The sequence below is a fragment of the Vanessa cardui genome, chromosome 8 (assembly GCF_905220365.1).
Source record: "Vanessa cardui chromosome 8, ilVanCard2.1, whole genome shotgun sequence".
In the NCBI taxonomy this organism is placed as follows: domain Eukaryota; kingdom Metazoa; phylum Arthropoda; class Insecta; order Lepidoptera; family Nymphalidae; genus Vanessa; species Vanessa cardui.
Window position 1 is genome coordinate 6,673,136 of NC_061130.1, and position 18,446 is coordinate 6,691,581.

The 18,446-nt window shown below is 32.7% G+C and overlaps 2 protein-coding genes across 6 annotated transcripts; one reads left to right on the forward strand and one right to left on the reverse strand.

The window, feature by feature from the left end:
- Positions 1-154: 154 nt before the first annotated feature.
- LOC124531813 (protein fuzzy homolog) lies at positions 155-4,473 on the forward strand. The gene is made up of 8 exons (XM_047106349.1): positions 155-451; positions 830-951; positions 1,026-1,293; positions 1,369-1,566; positions 1,893-2,092; positions 2,758-2,933; positions 3,493-3,619; positions 4,334-4,473. The coding sequence occupies exons 1-8, from the start codon at positions 374-376 to the stop codon at positions 4,389-4,391; spliced, it is 1,227 nt and encodes a 408-aa protein (XP_046962305.1). The 5' UTR covers positions 155-373; the 3' UTR covers positions 4,392-4,473.
- On the reverse strand, positions 4,469-18,393 carry LOC124531812 (polycomb protein Sfmbt). 5 transcript variants are annotated; one of them, XM_047106345.1, is made up of 11 exons: positions 18,227-18,393; positions 17,706-17,941; positions 16,762-16,979; positions 16,275-16,505; positions 15,838-16,010; positions 15,085-15,223; positions 14,513-14,988; positions 13,819-14,014; positions 13,163-13,340; positions 6,563-6,789; positions 4,469-6,358 (listed from the first exon to the last, which is right to left on the reverse strand). In XM_047106345.1, the coding sequence occupies exons 2-11, from the start codon at positions 17,818-17,820 to the stop codon at positions 5,975-5,977; spliced, it is 2,337 nt and encodes a 778-aa protein (XP_046962301.1). In that variant the 5' UTR covers positions 17,821-17,941; positions 18,227-18,393; the 3' UTR covers positions 4,469-5,974. The 5 variants fall into 5 exon arrangements, with proteins under 5 accessions (XP_046962301.1, XP_046962302.1, XP_046962304.1 ...); XM_047106346.1 differs by lacking the exon at positions 18,227-18,393 and adding an exon at positions 18,045-18,218; XM_047106348.1 differs by lacking the exon at positions 17,706-17,941 and having other exon boundaries at positions 18,227-18,392.
- Positions 18,394-18,446: the final 53 nt, after the last annotated feature.

The following is an 18,446-nucleotide window of genomic DNA, read 5'->3' on the forward strand; positions in this document are numbered from 1 at the left end:
ACGATTAGTTTACTAGTCAAAAATCAAAGCCTGAACATGACATAAAACTATTATAATTATTACAACAATACAGGCTGCCTAACGGAATACCTTTATCTTTATCGAGAGGAATTAACGTAAACAAAAACTAACCAAATTGACAGCTTATAAATTGATTTGTTATTTTGTTTAACTTTAAAAGCAAAACATAAACAAAGATTGCTTAATATGATTTAGATTATTTTTGTGTTAATTTCAATTTAAAGACTCTTAAATCTTGTTTAATCACTCATTTATGACTTCATCACAGAAAAGTCTCATAGTACTTATAAATAAATTTGTTTATATGGTGCAGGTATTTTGCGTAGAACCACTAAACAAATATTAAGTTATAATGTCGGTAATAGCAATAGCGGTAGCATCCGAAAGCGGTGTTCCTATTTTTTCAAGGAAACGCGGCAATAATGATAATGTAAGTATTTGACTTCTAGTAGCTTCAAAGCAAAATTCGGTACAATTTACACATAAACATGTTAAATGTCATTGAATTAATACTAGTTTATTTTTAAATAAATAAAATACATTTCAAATAAAGTAGAACAGCAAAAAGACCCTAAAGCTAAGCACCTCCTCTCCTTTGAGAAGGGTTTGATCTTATTCCTCACCCTGCTCTAAAGCGGATTTCTTGATTTGTTTCTGACAAATGCAGGATTGTGAGGACACAAGGTTTTTCTTCTCTACCAATGCATTGCTTTGGATTGAACCTTTGGTTTCGATTCACATTTACAGTTTACTATATATAATTATGTACTGACTTAATTTTTTTTTATTTTTTTCCCTTTTAAATAAGATTCAATTTTCAACAATTGCATCTCTTCATGGAATCAACATGTTTACTAAATGTCATAACTTGTCCCTGATAAACACTCAGGTTGAAAATGGTACAATACTTTGGAAAGAATTCTGTAAAAGGTAGGTTACAATATGAATAAAGTTTATAAACATGTGCAATAAATTTATTTTTAGTCAATTTACTTCATTTGCAGTGTCACATTAATTGGAATTGCAACCGGTGGGCTTGAGTATGATCTGGAACTGCTGCTGTCATGTATTCATGATGCAATGGTCTTTTTTATTGGCAAAAAAGATTTAGAGAATTTGAAAAACATAGATCAAATAAAAAGAGATTTACGACAATGTTATCCCATAATAGATTATCTCTTAGAATCATTGGATCCTAATACAGTGCCTCGGTCAACAATTGTTCTAGATTCCATTCAGAGCATGCTTTGTCCTCAGGCACAACAGTTGCAAGTATGATTTATTTTCTATCAAATTTGTAGTAGATGAATAATAAAATTTTTACTTCGTTTTGTTCATAATTTACAGCAAGTATTAGATAACTATGCACAAACTGTAACAGGTCGTTGGGCATGTCTAAGTATACATGGACACCTGGTGGCTACAAGTTCAGACTTTTATGAATTGGATGTAAGAGAAGCAAGATTACTTCTGTTGCTTGCAGCTACTCAAGATGGAGTACCTTTAAGGGATTCTCTTATTTACTTGCCTCAAATGAGTCCAAACGTAAGTTTAAAACTCAACTCTTCTGTACTAAAACAATACCCTAATAATAATGTTATTTGCTACTGTTGGACCGACCATTCATCAAATAGCAATACTTACTTTGCCCAATAGCAATAATTACTATTGTTGTATTTTGATTTGAAGTTTGAGTAAGCAAGTTTAATTACAATGACAAGAGACATAAACATTACTCATAATTTCCTGATGGCAGTGCCATCTACTAGGTCAAATTTAAACTGTATACCTAAGCATAGGACAGATAGCGGTAAATGACTCTGTATTGTGTAATGATGATAATGATATATACTAATAACTTATATTTTTAGGTGGCATTTAGAGCAGTAACTTGTAAACTTCTAGCAGATGTTTATGTTTTGGTGATATGTGGTGCAACTCCACCTCTGTCGCAAATAGATGAAATAGTCCTCCAATGCTGGGAAAACTATGCTCACATTATAAAAGAAGCAAAACTTATACAGCCAAGAAATTTTCCATTAAGCATAACTTTTGACCCTGTGTTTATAGGGTAAGGTATTATGTATTTAATTCTATTACTATTTTACTAGAAGCTGACTGAAATAAAAAAGTATGTAAGAGTATATATAGCCAAGGTTCTTCTAAAAGTAACTCAACAATGTTGTTCTTTCTAATACACATATATTTAAATAATCATATAAGTACTCTTTTACCAAAAACATACTTTGCCCAATATCTACACTGTGAGCTCAATAATCAATATGCTTTGAATATAAACAAAAGTTGCATGTTTAAATGTGCATGTGTGCAAAGTACTGAATTTTCATTGCCTTATTAAAACAACTATGTTATTTTCACTATTACTACTCAAGTATCCTATTGAATAGCTTAAGAGAAAGTACTTTTTCGTTGTTTTTTTTGCTTATAAAAAGAAGTCTAAACACCAATTTTAATATTTCAAACATTCAAAATTTCATCCTCGTAGGTGATTTTAGCATTTAGTATATTGACAAAAGCCGAAATACCAATTTCTATATTTCTAATATCGGAAATTACAAATTATCATCAAAATTTTCCTCCTCCAAACGCCAGAAAATTTTTGAAAATTTTAGAACGCCATACCGTAAGCCAAGCTTATAACCGAGCAATACAAACGAGCCAGTATCTATTTTTATTTACTATTAATTTACATGTATTACCATTACATCGTTTCAGAATCATGGTAGTAAATATAAACAAACGAAGATGTGTGTTCTCTCGCCATTTACACGGTTCGAATCAAAAGAGCCGCGGAATGTCAGGAGTCCATCGTATAGATATACTGAGAACATTCTATGTAACAACAGCAAGGGATTTAGCACCTGAGTTGAAAATGGAAGGAGATGACAAAGGTATTCTTTTACATTTTGAGATTCTTTAAACATTTTACCTGCTACCAATTTGTTCTGACGGAACTGGATAGACAGGATATTATTGGCCGTGTGATTTGGTATTTCAAAGAAATTTATATAATGTCAAACATGTCAGGTGGCAAAACTTCATATTGTGTATTCACAGCCTAATAGTCAACTTAGGCTGCTATTACAGAAATTTCAGTGCCTGCCAATGATGTTCTAGTAAAAAGATATGTATTTAACGCGCAAAAAGTAAAGATTAGAAAACGTCACAATTGGGACGTTTGTCTTTAGTCGTTTTACGTAGTAACACGTTAAAATACATCATAATTACGTAGTAATACGTTTTGCGTTATTAAAACATCTAGTTATCCCTTTTACTTATTGTTTTTATCAAGCTAATCTTTTCACTTGTAACGAAATGTAAAATAAACGGTCCCGGGCGCGGCACACTTTTTTCTGTTCTTTAGTATGGGTATAACATATCTGTTTATTAGAATATCATTGGTGCCTGCTATAACTTCTATATATTTTTACAAATCATATACCTTTACAGATGTCATTGATGGCGCTGTAAACGAAATGTACTGGTGTTCCGAATACCACAAATGTCACGCGCAAAGATCAGGAAATCTTTTGTGCTGCGCTCTATACGCTCCCACAGTTCCTAATCATACAATGAGGTAAATACATATAACGTAGATATATTATTAAATAGTTATTCTGAGTAAACTCGGCCTTCGGTGAGCAACGAGAGAGTGGTAGAAGAATAAATCAAAAAACCATACAACCAAAGTGACGCAAAATTAAATGTCATCACTACATAGTATAACACAAAGTCGCTTTCTCTGTCCCTATACCCCCATGAATGCTTGAATCTTTAAAACTAAGCAACGGATTTTGATGTGTTTTTTTTAATAGATAGTGATTTGAGATAAAGGTTTTTATATATAGGCAATACATGGACAATTAAGTAAAGAAACACTGATAATTTTAGAAGTTTCTACTGTGATGTCATATTATTGCACTAGCTGGAACGGGTCGCTAGTATCTCATAAATCTTAAAAGAAAAAGTGTATGGATAAGTTCTGTTGACAATTGTATCATCTGCAATTTATGTCAGAGCTACTTTATCATAGTATTAAACAAAAAAAAGACATTTTTTGCGAACTTTTACCTTGCATACATTTTATTATTACTCACGGATCTATTTATATTTTTCGTAGGTAGGGCAAGCAAATGAGCCACCTAATGGCTTTGTTTAAATATAGGAACATGATGCAGTCTCTCGTGTTCATGTAAATCGTTACATTCTTAGGAATTAATGTAAAGATTTCTACGGACTACTACCAATTTGTTCGTACTAATTTTTCATAAATTATTTCTATTGTCCACAGGTTATTAACGAATCAAGTACTTCAAGATTTATCGACGAATAAAGATATTTTCTGGTGATTAACGTAATTATTTCTCAAATAAGTAATCCGTCCAATATTTTGTACTTTATGTATATAAATAATAAAACAAATGTGAACTATTTCAGCATTATTTATTTCCAGGGCAATTATCACTAAAACACGTGTATTTCTATGATATATGGTCATATTAATATAAGTCACTTAAACAAAGGCAATTTGATTATCATCTAAAATTTCATAGTCACAATATTTAGGAATTCAGTCTATTTATTATGAGTGATATTACACTATATATGGTGATGCTAAAACATTCAAAATATTTTAGAATTAGGAATGTTTGTATTTCTTTCTATTATAATAGAATTTCTAACCAATTATAATAAACATAGTCAAATATGTTTTAATGTTTCCCTCAAAGATGAGAATAGTATTCTGGTCTTTAAAAATCGATATATCGATGAAACAAAAATAATAATGATAAATATTTAATTCATTATAATATTATTACAGTGTTAAAAAAGATAATCAAACTAGGATATATTATTGCCATGATTTTGTATATCAAATAATATTATTTTATTAAAACAGCAATTTCATTAATTTTTTTTTGTTATCGATAGTACAATGTAATAGAATGTAAAGTTAGTAATTAAGTTGATTTGATATCTTCGAGTTTTCATCACAATACACCTAGTAGTACAATAGCGAGGTATTTACATTAATTTATTTTTGAATAGTTTGATTTTAGTAGTGACACTGGTTTTTTATATCGAATCATGTCTGTCGTATTGTAAGCTTAGATTAATTCGTGTATTAATTTTTGACCTCTTTAGTCTCTTTGTAAAAAGTTTGGTATATTTAATAACAACCTGCAGTTCCTATTACAAAAAGTAGTTAACCTTCTTACATTATTTAAATTGAAAAAATATACTTCTGTAAATTGATACTCAATTCGACATACATTATACTAATATAAAAACCAATACTGATTGTAACAAGTCCAATAATAAAAGTACCCTTTAAAAGTTGAACTATAAAAGATTGAATAAAATTTCATATTAGATTTTTATATGACGCGACTCATTTTAAAATTTCGACTTAAATAAGCTAGGCAATAGTGCCATTCAAAGGATTGTGCATTCATTTATAACTCAATAAAACAATGGTTACTTAAATTTATCATAAAATAAGCAATGTTTTCATGAAGCATGTTTATAATGATTTAGTAATAATAAATATAGGGAGTACGTAAAATACAGATAAATGCAAAATCTAGCTCGCAATTCCACACAAAGCTTATCCAAATGGATTTTATTTTGGTAACACTTGCAGGAATAAAAACTTCTTTCAGCAAGTTTGACCAAATTAAAAAATGCAGTTCATATGCCATTAAGGAAACAAATTTTTTCAATATTTTAAATATGATTATCATTAAAAAAATGCACTTTTCTTAATCCAATCAATAAATGTGCAAATACTATTTTATAAAATAGTCATTCAACACTGCTAGCTACACTAACAAAGCAGTTTTCATTGTGTAATGATTTTAAACTGCTCAAACTAAAACTATTATCACCTAAAAAGTCTCTTTATGTAGGATAACTCATCCCAAAGCGAATATTACTTGAAGCTACCGAGTAATCTACACTGAGGCTGCTTAATTTTACACTTTAATTGTTGGATTAGGTCAAATATTTTCAAAGAAGGTCCTACTTTCATTTCAAGGAGCTCTATTATTTCATCCTTTGATAGTTGGAGCATCATGGATCCTGTTATATGGTTGAAGTTAACACAGTACGGTTGGCAATCATTGACTGTGAGGAACTTGGCGACGTCTACAGTCGTCCAGTTTTCTGGGTCAACCGAATTTAGTATGTCTAAGGGTACACTGGTATTGACTAGTCTGGGGATCACTTTATCGTCTTCACTCTTCAATGGTGTCTCCGGTGATTCTTGTTTTACATCTTCAGAGCAATCCTGCAAAACATCAGCAGTAGTAGTACTCTGGAAATAAAGAAAGCTTATCATGTACCGAGTTTGTTAAACAACATTTTGTTGTGATTCTTGTGACTCACTTAATTTTAATATTAGCTTAAAACTTAATTTTTTTTTTTTGCAAACAAGTGCAATTATTTAACAATAAAGCACTGGAATAATTATTTAATTAATAATAAACAATTTGTCAGTTACAAAAACATAAATTCTAACCAATTTTTCTTGGTTGACATGTTCAAGTCGTTCTTGAACCGGTGCAATCTGAGCTTCATGCTCCACTTCCATTTTAACGCAAGATGTCTGCTCCTCGGGTCTTAGTTCCGTGTCCGCAGACACTTCCGACACACTCGTGGGCGGCGAAAGACTCTTCGTGTCTCCCATGTCTGAATTTTGAGAACTCTCTTCGGTTGTATTTGGAGGTTGAGAAGAAACTTTCGTCGCTGAAAAAATATTAAACCAAAAAATATTCGACGATTGTTCATGTTTAAATTTATCAACTTATTTTATTAGTTGTCATTAATAGATGGCATTAGTAGGATTTTAAATCGCGCTATAGATGTTTTCTTTTTGTTACAATATGTAAAGCAATGTTCCAAATAAAATTTGAGTTTCCTGGATCAATAGTACTTTCATTCGTCATCTAACATTGGTCCTTCGAGCCGGATTAAATAATAGTGAAAATTCGAGTCGGTTCGCGAGTGCAGTGTGAAAAGTGCAAATTGTGCGGAGTGTATAATGGTACTTAGCTGCCATGGAATTACGGTATAGAAGTGAGTGAGAGGAATAGTGAAGTTAAAGGAAGTGATTTGTGTGGCAAAGTGTGTGTAAAACGGGATTACAGTGCATACAAACGGACTAGTGGTGGTGGACTGGTAACCGTAAGTACTAGAATAAGGATATAGACAATTGGTGAAAAGTGATATAGACTTAAAATAATTTCAATATTTGGACTTGTAAAAATTCAAAAAACACATTGACATTAGCTGTTATTCTATTAAAATACTTAAAATTGGTAGCCTAAATTGTGACCATTACTTTTCGTGCTAAGTGATTAGTTGATATAACTTTAAAATGGAAGCATTACAGAGAACCCAAATAGATATTTCTATGCAAATGAAAAAAAAATGTTAGATAATTTTAAAAAATCTCCAAAGGAGCGAATAACAAAAGCATTTTTAGAGACTAGGCTAGAAATGTTGACAGATTATTGGGACGAATTTCAAAAACGACATTCAAATTTGACATCAGTTTCAACAGATGATAGAAAAAAGTTAGCATATTTTATTGAAAACATTTATGACACAACATTAGACGTTTACTTAGACTTTAAAACACGTCTAAAAGAGCGGTTGAATGAGATAGAGTTAAAAGTGCTGACAACTTCTAGAACTCATATAGATTTGGAAGAAAATACCTCAGTTGTTGCGAAGTTACCACCGATTCACTTACCAAAATTTTCTGGCGATTATAAAGAATGGTTATCTTTTCGTGATTTGTTCTTATCTTTAGTTCACGAAAATAAGCAAATAAATAAAGTGAACAAATGCCAATATTTGAAGTCAAGTTTATTTGGAGAGGCAGAAAGTCTTGTCAAGCAGATACAAGTATCTGATAATAATTACGATATTATGTGGGAAATTTTAAACAAAAGATATGATAATCGAAGAAGTATAGTTAATGCTTTTATTGGAAAATTACTCAGTCAAAGAAAAATTAACATAGAATCTGCAAAGGCTATTAAAGAGTTATTAGATGTCACCTCTGAATGTTTGGTCACTTTGAAGAGTTTAAACATACCGACAGAAAGTTGGGATGACATAGTGGTATATATTACAATACAAAAATTGGACCCAGAATCTCATAAATTATTTGAACAAAGAATTGAATCTAATTCCAATTTACCAACCTGGAAAGATATGTCTGAATTTTTAGAGTTTAGATTTAGAACTTTAGAAGCCATTAAATCCAGAGAAAACATACAATATAAAGTAATGCCTACTACTAAAAGTTTTGCCACAAACATATCATCAAACTTATCGTGTTCCTATTGCAAGCAAGATCATTATATATATAGATGCCAAGACTTTGCGAAATTGAGTGCGAATTCAAAACAAGAATTTGTTCAAAAGAACAATCTTTGTTTCAATTGCTTGATAAAAGGCCACTCAGTCAAAACTTGTAAACAGTCCACTTCATGTCGTAAATGTGGCAAAAAACACCACTCATTATTGCATGGTTATTCGGTGGCACCATCCACTGCGAATAATTTACAACCGACTCAGATGACAAATGACGTTACCACACTGGGAAATTCCATAGATAGTTGTCCTGTTATACTAGCTACGGCAATGGTATCTGTGCAGTCAAAAAGAGATAATAGTTTACATGTATTACGTGCACTTGTAGACCCTGGTTCGCAAGCCTCACTAGTAGCTGAATCAACTTGCCAATGTTTAGGACTCAAAAGAACACCTATAATAGGAAATATAGTAGGAGTTGATTCTAACAGAACTGTAACCAAGGCTTTCGTCGAGTTTGAGATAATATCAATTCAAAATCCAAGCTTTAAAGTTAAGATTATGGCATATATATTAAAGTCTCTAACATCATATTTGCCACAACGCGAGCACAAGGTTGTTTGGCCGCAACTTAATAGTTTGAAATTAGCTGATTCATCGTTTCAACGGCCAGGCAAAATAGACCTTATTTTAGGAGCAGATGTCTATCCAGATATTCTTCAGCAAGGTATTATAGTTCATAAAACCGAAAATAACACACTTGTTGCTCAGCAATCTACACTTGGATGGTTGATATCAGGAAAAAGTATAAATAAAAGCAATAACTCATATAATTATGTTCATAATTATCATTTAAAAACTGATATAGATAAAGAGCTTCGTCGTTTCTGGGAACTAGAGGAACCGATTTATAATAAAAAGGTAATGACAAATGAAGAAATGAAATGTGAAGCATATTTTGATTCAACTCATATTAAAAGAGAAGATGGGCATTATCAAGTTAGATTACCATTCATAACTCAACCACCAAACTTAGGAGACTCATTAACAACAGCATTAAAATCATTTTCAATCTTAGAGAAACGGTTTGATAAACAACCAAAATTAAAGGAAAGATATACGGAATTCATGGCTGATTATTTAGACCAAAACCATATGGAACTTGTGCCACATGATGACAATAGTGAACAGGTATATTATTTGCCACACCATGCTGTCATAAACGAACAGCATACTACAACTAAGCTACGTGTGGTATTCAATGGTTCTGCTAAAACTAGCAACGGTAAGTCATTAAACGATAACTTATTAATTGGACCACCGCTTCAAAGTGATATTCGCAATGTTACGTTACGATGGAGATGTCATGCTATAGTCTTTCTGGGAGATATTCGACAGATGTATCGACAAATTTGGATAGATCAACAAGATGTGAATTATCAAAGAATTTTGTGGAGACCTACTGTCGACAATCCAATACAACATTATCGTTTAACAACAGTAACATACGGCACGTCATGTGCACCATATCTCGCTATAAAAACTCTTAAACAAGTTGCTCAAGATGAAAACAGTAACTATAGACCTGAAGTAATTAAAGCTATAATGAACGACTTTTATGTCGATGACTTACTAACCGGAGCAACTGACATTGAAGCTGCAATTGCACTCAAAGAAGATATTATTAAAGTTCTTAAAAAAGGAGGGTTTACTTTACACAAAATCACGTCTAATCACCCAAAAATAGAATCAACAACAATAAATACTAGACAGATACTAGGCATTTGGTTTAATAGTATCAGTGATAAATTTGAGTTAAAAATAGATCTTAAACATAAAGGAGACAAAATAACCAAACGTTCTGTTTTATGTGACATAGCTCAAATTTATGATCCTAGCGGGTGGTTAGCTCCTATTGTCGTAAAGGCTAAAAATATGCTGCAACAGTTATGGATAAATAAACTCGATTGGGATGATATTATTCCACAACCATTAAATCAAGAATGGGTTAAGTTTAGACAAGAATTGAAAGAAATGCCTATGATAGAACTAGATAGATGGATTGGCATGTCAGATAAAATATTAAAAGTCGAATTGCATGGATTTTCTGATGCCTCTGATATAGCTTATTCAGCTGTAATTTACAGTCGAATAATAACATCTACAAACATTAAAATTACTATGATAGAGAGTAAGACAAGGGTAGCTCCCGTGAAAAAGATATCAATACCCAGGTTAGAGTTATGTGGTGCTGTACTGTTAGCTAAATTAATAAAGAGGGTGAAGGCTACTCTAAATATTGATTCGAATAATATATACGCATGGACAGATGCCACAATTGTTTTAGCCTGGTTACAAAAACCTCCTAGACACTGGAGTACATTCGTTGCGAATCGTGTGACTGAAATTATAAATGTTATAGAAAAGGAGAAATGGAACCATGTTGTTTCTCACGAGAATCCTGCTGATGTTGCTTCTCGTGGCATTTCCCCGTTAGATCTTCCAAATCACTATTTATGGTGGAATGGACCTTCATGGTTGCATAGTGATAAAAACTTTATCAAACAGCAAGTGGACATTCCAGTCACAGAGTTAGAAACTCGTGTACCTATAAAAGTTTTAGTTCATAGTAATCTAATTAATAATTGTTTTGATGTTTTTGATAAATATTCAACTTTACAAAAACTAGTTAGAGTAATTGCATATTGTTTTAAATTTTTTTATAAATGTCAATATAAAGTTAAGAAAATAGAAAAATGTACACATTTCAATTACCTAACAACTTATGAATTACAGAATTCATTGTATTCTTTGATTAGAATATCACAAGAAAGGAGTTTTAGTAATGAAATAAGTATACTTAAAGGCAACAATCCAGCAATTAAATATAATAAAGGTTTAAGTAAAAGTAAAAAATTAACAAAGCTTAATCCGTTTATAAATAATAATTTGTTAAAAGTTGGAGGTCGCTTACAAAACTCTAATCTTTCTGATTCTATTAAGCATCCTATTATACTAGATAAAAAATGTAAACTTTCATACTTAATTGTTCTTGATGCACATTATAAAACTATGCATGGAGGTTGTCAGTTGATGATCAATTATATAAGAAGTAAATATTATATATTTAGCGTTAGAAATATTATAAAAAGTGTAATTCATAAATGTGTTACGTGCAGTAGACATTCACCTAAGTTAGCTAGTCAGTTAATGGGTAATTTACCTAAAGAACGAGTTACTCAACAAAGACCTTTCAGTATAAGCGGTGTAGATTTCGCAGGCCCTGTCTTGCTTAAACTTTTTAGTGGTCGAGGGTCAAATAGAGTTCAAAAGTCATATATTGCTGTTTTTGTATGCACAGCAGTTAAGGCAGTTCATTTAGAATTAGTCACAAGTCTAACAAGTGGAAGCTTTATAGCTGCCTTTAGGCGATTTACCTCTCGAAGAGGACACTGTAAAAAACTTATAAGCGATTGTGGTACTAATTTTATAGGTGCTAGTAAAGAATTAAAAAAGATGTTTGAACAAAGTATGATTAATTTATCACCCGAAATAGCTGAATTGTTGGCTAAAGATTCAACTGAATGGAAATTTAATCCACCCGGAGCACCCCATATGGGAGGGTTATGGGAAGCTACAGTTAAGTCTGTAAAATTTCATTTACAAAGAACACTTTGTGAGACTAAACTTACCTATGAAGAATATGTTACTTTATTATATCAAATAGAGAGTTGTTTGAATTCTCGTCCATTAACTACTGTAAATGATAATGATGAATTATTTGCATTAACACCGGGACATTTTTTAATCGGTGAGCCACTAATTACAATTCCTGACGAAACTTGCAATGAAAATGTTGTATATTCTTACAATAATAGATGGACTTATTTACAACAAAAACTACAATATTTTTGGCGTAAATGGAGTCAAGAATATTTAACTGAGTTACAAAACCGTCATAAATGGATGAGATCTCAAACTAACATAGGGGTTGACAATATTGTTCTTATTAAAGATGATAGACTTCCACCGTCTAAGTGGTTATTGGGTCGTGTAGTTGCCACACATCCTGGGGCAGATGGCTATGTCCGTGTTGTTAGTGTAAAATGTAAGAACACTATCGTTAAACGTCCTATTCACAAGCTGTGTTTATTACCAATTGAGGATTAGTAAAATATTTTATGTATTAGTTAAAGTTTATAGTATAATGTAACTAGTTTCTTTTTTTGTTTTTTTAAATAGTTATTAGTTAAAAGGCCTAACGCCTTTTGGCGGGCGGCATGTTCATGTTTAAATTTATCAACTTATTTTATTAGTTGTCATTAATAGATGGCATTAGTAGGATTTTAAATCGCGCTATAGATGTTTTCTTTTTGTTACAATATGTAAAGCAATGTTCCAAATAAAATTTGAGTTTCCTGGATCAATAGTACTTTCATTCGTCATCTAACAACGATCTTATTCACTTATTTGTTGTCGTTGTTAATTAATTCTGACAAATGAAATAAAGGCGATTCAAAGTGTAAATGATTTGTCTGTCCTCACCCCTGTGGCTGAGACACGTACCAACTACTTTGTGGAACCAGCTTTCGCCGGCGGTTTTTCCGAACCGATACGACATGGGAACCTTCAAGAAAAGAGCGTACTCCTTTCTTAAAGGCCGGCAACGCACCTGCTAGCCCCCTGGTGTTGCAGATGTCCATGGGCGGTGGTAGTCACTTTCCATCAGGTGAGCCTCCTGCTCGTTTGCCACCTATGCGATAAAAAAAAAAAAGAAAGAAAAAAAAAAGCGTACCGAGTCGGCGGCGGCGGCGCGAGGCGCGCGCGGGCGGGCGGCGCGCGGCGCGCGGCGGCGGCTGCAGCGGGCCCTCCAGGCGGTGCCCTACGGCGCGGCACCAGCCCACCGGGTACACGTCCGTGCTGTGCGCCCACAGCCACTGGTCGTACTCCGAGCCCCACCCGTCGAAGTGCACCTGCGTCATCGTTAACGTTGCACTTAAATCAAATATAAAAAATACGTTCGTTTATAAAAAATACATTGGTGAAAAAGGCGTATTATTCGATACAAGATTTTGTAGATGATAAAAAAAAGCGTGGAATTAATACCTCTTAACTTCCAGGCAGGATATATTAATTTAATAATTGTATTAACTTAAAAATTAACTAACATGACTGTATTTTTTTTAAATGTTGAAAAAGAGTAACTACTGAGTTTCTTGCCGGTTCTTCTCGGTTGAATCTACTTTCCGAACCGGTGGAAGCTTCACTTAATTGTTATATGACGATTCAAAAGTGCTTGTAAAAGCCCACTTGAATAAAGTATACTTTGATTTTGATTTTTGATTTTGAATATACTACGTAACACAAAAGATCTTTCGAACTATTTGGATATAAAACGCAAGTGACTGCCAGACGACGGTCACACGGTCGAGTCAAGTCGAGTCGCGGTACCTTGAGCAGGTCGGCGACGACGCGCGCGACGGTGGCCACGCACACGAGGCGCGGGTCCATGAGGTCGGCGCACTCGAGGCGCATGCCGGCCACGAACCCGTGCGACACGACGTGCCCGCGCGCCGCGAACAGCGCCCGCCCCGCCGCGCCCGCGCCCTGCAGGTGATCCTCCCAGCGGAACTGCTCCGCCGACGTGCTGCCGAAAAACATGATATTACTCTGTTATAACATAGCTGCTGGTTTTCTACGGTTCTTCTCAAAAAAGTATACATAGATTCTAAACTAGAAATAAAGTAAAGTAAAAAAGTAAAGTAACAGCCTGTAAATTTCCCACTGCTGAGTTAAGGCCTCCTCTTCCATTAAGGAGAGGGTTTTGGAACATATTCAACCACGCTGTTCCAATGCGGGTTGGTGGTACGCACATGTGGCAGAATTTCGATGAAATTAGACACATGCAGGTTTCCTCACGATGTTTTCCTTCACCGCCGAGCATGAGATGAATTATAAACACAAATTAAGCACATATATACAGTGGTGCTTGCCTGGGTTTGAACCCGCAATCATCGGTTAAGATGCACGCGTTCTAACCACTGGGCCATCTCAGCTCAAATATAAATCGTAAAATTAGATTTAAAGTGTTATAATGAGCCTACATCAACAAAACAGTGTGGTTGATTAACTCATAGATACATACCCAGCTGGAGGAACCAGAGGTATATTGTTCGAAAGGGCGAATCCAACGGGAAAAATACACGGCGACCTTTGATGATAGCAAAACCAGTCGGCACCGGAGGCGTCAGCTGGGTAGCAATCTATCCTAATCATCATATAACCCTCGTTCAGAATTTGCATCACAGTGGCGGCGCATACGGCTGATAAGTTGAGAGGATCAATGGCTTCTAGCTTCATTCCTTCCGAAAACAAAGGTGGCTCATCACTTGGATACTTGTAAAACATTTCAGGAGTTGTATCATTAGGTATGTATCTTCCGGCTGCAACTCTCTGGCAATAACTCTGAGGTGCATCCAGTGGATGGCCCACTCTGAACGCCCAACCGACTGGATGGATAAGAGGTGAATCCTCATGACACCAGAAACCATTATCTTCTGGTGAGCTGTCATAATATTTAACATGTAATCTCTTGCCAATTATTTCACAGACGCTTGCTACCTGTTTACAAAAATCACAAAAATTAGTAACTATTACAATAATATCTTCATATAAAACATGTTTACAGTATAAAAATATGTACACAAATATTCTCACCTTCACTTGTGAAATTCTATTTTTATCTACAACTTCCATGATTGATCCTATTGAAAACCTTGATACAAGACTGTCATTTAACTTTGTGTAAAAATTTGCTGGTAATGTTCGCGCACCAGTAAGCTGTTTCACTAGGAATCTAAAAAATACAAAAATATGTTAACTTGCTTCAAACAACAACTAAGAGTAGCATAGTTTTATTTATGTTTCTTTAGGGAAAAAATATACAGTTTGGACTGAATTGAAATTTATTATAAATACAATTAAACTTGATAAAAATATTCTTCTATACTGGATACAAACCGTAAGTAATTCATTGTTTATTTATAATATTTCAATGAAAATAATTCATGTTACTTATCATAAAAAAGAAAAAAATATCAATGTTTAATCTTTCAAATTTCGAAGCATAAGATGGTTAGAATGCGAGCATCTTAACCGATAATTGCGGGTTCAATCCCAGGCAAGCACCACTATATATGCTTCTTTGTGTTTATAATTCATCTCGTGCTCGGCGGTGAAGGAAAACAACGTGAAGAAACCTGCATGTGTCTAATTTCAACGAAATTCTGCCACATGTGCATTCCACCAACCCACATTGGAACAGTGTGGTGGAATATGTACCAAACTCTCTCCTCTATAGGAGAGGATGCCGTTATCTCAGCAGTGGGAAACTTACAGACTGTTACTTTACTTTACTTACTTAAGTAACACTTCATTTCATATGATTAAAATTACGACAAATATACTTACTTCTTCCAATCAGTATATTTATCCTCTATGCTTCGTGGTGGTATAAGGGGCTTACCACGCGTCGCACACCAACCTACAGGGTGTACTTCAGAACAGCAAAGGTTAACCCAAAAGTCTTTAGAATCATCACTTCCAAAACCTTCATAACGCAAAAGCCCCATATAACCTTTCACCTGTAAATAAAATATGTCAAAGCATAATTTTTAATAAATAAATAACACTAATTTTATATAATTACTAGACATATTTAGCAATAAATAATTTCTTAGAGAAATATATACAATTTATATTTCAAATTAAGTACAAAAAAATACATGCATAACGTTAATTTAAATTATAAACATTTTAAAACAAGAAATGAAAAATATGATTCTGTAACCATGACTAATTGAAATGTTACGGCTGCCTTAAGTTTATCATTAATTTACATTAATCACCTTTAACACGGTTGCAACCCAGAAGTAATCATTCAATTTTTCAGAAATATTTTCACAATCTGAATTCTTTACTTCCACTTTCATGCCCTCAAATGTATTATCCCACATTTCATGTAAAGGAGCATGCTTGAATAAGCTGACTGGAGCTGCCAGAAAATCACAGCCAAACAGTTCATCTTTCCATTCATAGCTATTGGCTACTAAGGCTGCAGAATGCTTAATTGGGCCAGCCTATAAAGAAAAAGTTATTAATTAAATCTATACTTATTTTAATATATATTTATTATACCTATTATTATTTGATTAAATCTATAAACTTTTTCCATCAATACTTAGGAAAATAGTAATTGTTTGAAATAACTGTGCTTTAAATCAATATAATTGGTTTATTTTATAGCTCTGCCTGTCAAATAAATAAAATTGTTAGCTACTACACAATATTTTGAAAATTTTATGTCGAATGTAAATCAATATAAGTTTTTATTACCTGTAAATCATTAAAATTAGCCTGCCAATGCTGTAATTGTGGCAATGGTTCTAAAGGAATTAGACCCGCCATATGCTCAGCTCCTTCCATCAGCTTAAACCTCCAATTACAATAACGCCGTCTTGTACTACTTGCATGACATCTCAGTGAACAAAATTTGTTATTCCGTGGATAAAATTGACCCCGACGACCAACACGTCCGCACAATTCACATATTGCTAATTGAAATATTAAACATATTAAAATCATTAAATTTCTTCTTCATATAGTGATTTGTTTCTCGGAAAGGTCAAATATTATGGATAAAGATATTAGGTAACTAACAGATATCTAAAATGTATACCAAGACATTATATTACTTTAAGTGGATAACATATATAAATAAGTTTCCATTTGTTAAAAAATACAAATTCAAATTAACAAAAAATATTTTTGTAGAATATTTAAGATATATACACTACTGTTTAAGAAATCAGTCAATTGAAAAAAAATATTATTTAAGTGGTGACTTTAAACATGAGAAAGTCACTTTTCATGATTAAATTTTATCACAAAAATAATAAGAAATTGAAGCATATTATGAATGAAAGTCATGCCTATTCTATATGTTTTTGCCACGCAATTTCAATAAATTGAAGCTCCTAGAAGAAACATGATGCCCTATAATGTATAACGAAAAATAACATTAGTAAACTTTCAACATGTCACAAAGATTGTAATTATTTGTACAAATTAATATGGTGACACTTTTTGTTAATCAATATAATTTATCAGTTAATGAATATCAAATATACTAAATCTTCATTGTATTTGTATTTTGCTTTAATAAAAATTGGTGTGTGGTATTTGTTTTATATAGATATTATTTGATAAATATATTACAGAATATTGATTTAATACAAAATAACCTAGGAAACTTTATACATATCTTGAGAGGAACTTACCAAAACCGTCCTTTTCTAATGGAATTATGGACAAGTCTTCATAAATATGAGTATCGTTTGACAAGTCGTTAGTATTGTTTAAGGACACATCGTTACCGGCATTGTATAAAGCCATATTCGAAAACTTTCCAATAATTATAGAACACTGCGGTTGTAAACACTTCAATAATCATGACTTAATCAGGTAGAGTTAATAAAATTTTATAAATATATATTGTATAACTTTACTGTTATTACTGTAAAATAAAATTTTCTATTATTTGAAGATATGACAAATGCAAAGCCATATATATCAATCGTATAAATGATAAAAAAACTAAGAATTATATGAAGTATCACCTTAATATTAAACAACTAAAGATTTTAAAATAATTGAACGCCATAGATCTAATCGACTAAGTATTCAATTTTTTTATCAAAGTCCGTTTCGCAAGTAGGTACTAGTAGGTATTAGGACAAAAAGTAAACAAAACTGAAACTGTGACAGCTTTTGAAACGTTCGAAAAAATGTAATTTCATACCTTAAATTTATTTCTATTGTAGATATCTAACACTTCTTAAAGGTACAACATTGAAAATCCGTATGATTTATCATAACATTTAAAACTTAAATCCGAAAAGTGAGGTTATTTTGACGTTTCTTTGTTTATACTGTGTTCATATTCTTTTAGACTAAAGACACCTTCGTATTTTATCTGTGCCTACGCCCTGCTTTACCATGATAAATAAACAAAATTACCG

Bases quoted from the DNA above. Each gene is read 5' to 3' on its own strand.
- LOC124531812 (XM_047106345.1), bottom strand. From the start codon at position 17,820: ATGGCTTTATACAATGCCGGTAACGATGTGTCCTTAAACAATACTAAC. The intron at 16,011-16,274 runs GTGATTAATGTA...TTTTATTTACAG, and splicing joins GGGTTGCAACCGTGTTAAAG to GTGAAAGGTTATATGGGGCT. The intron at 6,790-13,162 runs GTACGCTTTTTT...ATATTTTTTCAG, and splicing joins GCGCCGCCGCCGCCGACTCG to CGACGAAAGTTTCTTCTCAA.
- LOC124531813 (XM_047106349.1), top strand. From the start codon at position 374: ATGTCGGTAATAGCAATAGCGGTAGCATCCGAAAGCGGTGTTCCTATT. The intron at 1,294-1,368 runs GTATGATTTATT...CATAATTTACAG, and splicing joins CTCAGGCACAACAGTTGCAA to CAAGTATTAGATAACTATGC. The intron at 1,567-1,892 runs GTAAGTTTAAAA...TTATATTTTTAG, and splicing joins TGCCTCAAATGAGTCCAAAC to GTGGCATTTAGAGCAGTAAC.